This window comes from Drosophila melanogaster, chromosome Y (assembly GCF_000001215.4).
Source record: "Drosophila melanogaster chromosome Y".
NCBI lineage: Eukaryota > Metazoa > Arthropoda > Insecta > Diptera > Drosophilidae > Drosophila > Drosophila melanogaster.
The window spans coordinates 3327556-3328279 of NC_024512.1; the positions used below are offsets into that span (position 1 = coordinate 3327556).

General features: G+C 47.7%; 1 protein-coding gene across 1 annotated transcript; it reads left to right on the forward strand.

Annotated features, from left to right (window-relative positions):
* Mst77Y-7 (Male-specific transcript 77Y 7) lies at positions 1–724 on the forward strand (the record flags this gene model as incomplete). Its single annotated transcript, NM_001316656.1, has 2 exons — positions 1–297; positions 362–724. The coding sequence occupies exons 1-2, from the start codon at positions 16–18 to the stop codon at positions 722–724; spliced, it is 645 nt and encodes a 214-aa protein (NP_001303585.1). The 5' UTR covers positions 1–15.

Here is a 724-nt window from a genome sequence, read left to right on the forward strand (position 1 = left end):
ATAATTGGTAGCAAAATGAGCAATCTGAAACAAAAGGATATCAAGCCGGACGTGGCAGTTTCAAAATCAGTAAAAACCTCTAGAAAAGCAATTGAATATGTTAAGTCCGACGCTTCCGACATTGACGAAGATATCAATAGGACAGAGTACGAATACGCCTCATCGTCTGGCTTTGTTAATTTTCTGAGGGACTTTAAGAAACGTTATGGAGAATATTACTCGAATTATCAGATAAGACGGGCAGCTGAAACCCGATGGAACGAAATGTCATTCCGTCATCGATGCCAGTACTCTGCGGTAAATTATTGGTGTCGAATACAAATGAAATGCACATTTATGCAATCGTAATGCACTTCCGCAGGAACCGTTGGACACTTTTCACGTAGAGCCGAACAGTGTGAGCAGTCTTCAGCGCTCTATTGAGGCCGAGCTCAGAATGCACTCTGAAATAAGTGGCTCCGACACTTTCTTTGGTGCCTGTGGCTCCAATAGCTGCACTCCAAGAAAGGAGAACAAGTGTTCCAAGCCCAGGGTCTGGAAGAGTTGCCCAAAACCGCGGGCCAAGTCCTCGAAGCAACGTCGCAATTGCGCCAAACCGAGGCCCAAGTGCGCCCGACCCCGTAAGGCATGTCCCCGCCCCAGAAACAGTATGGAATGCGGCAAGCCGAAGGCAAAGCCAAGGTGTCTTAAGCCCAAGAGTTCCAAGCCCAAGTGCTCGGTGTAA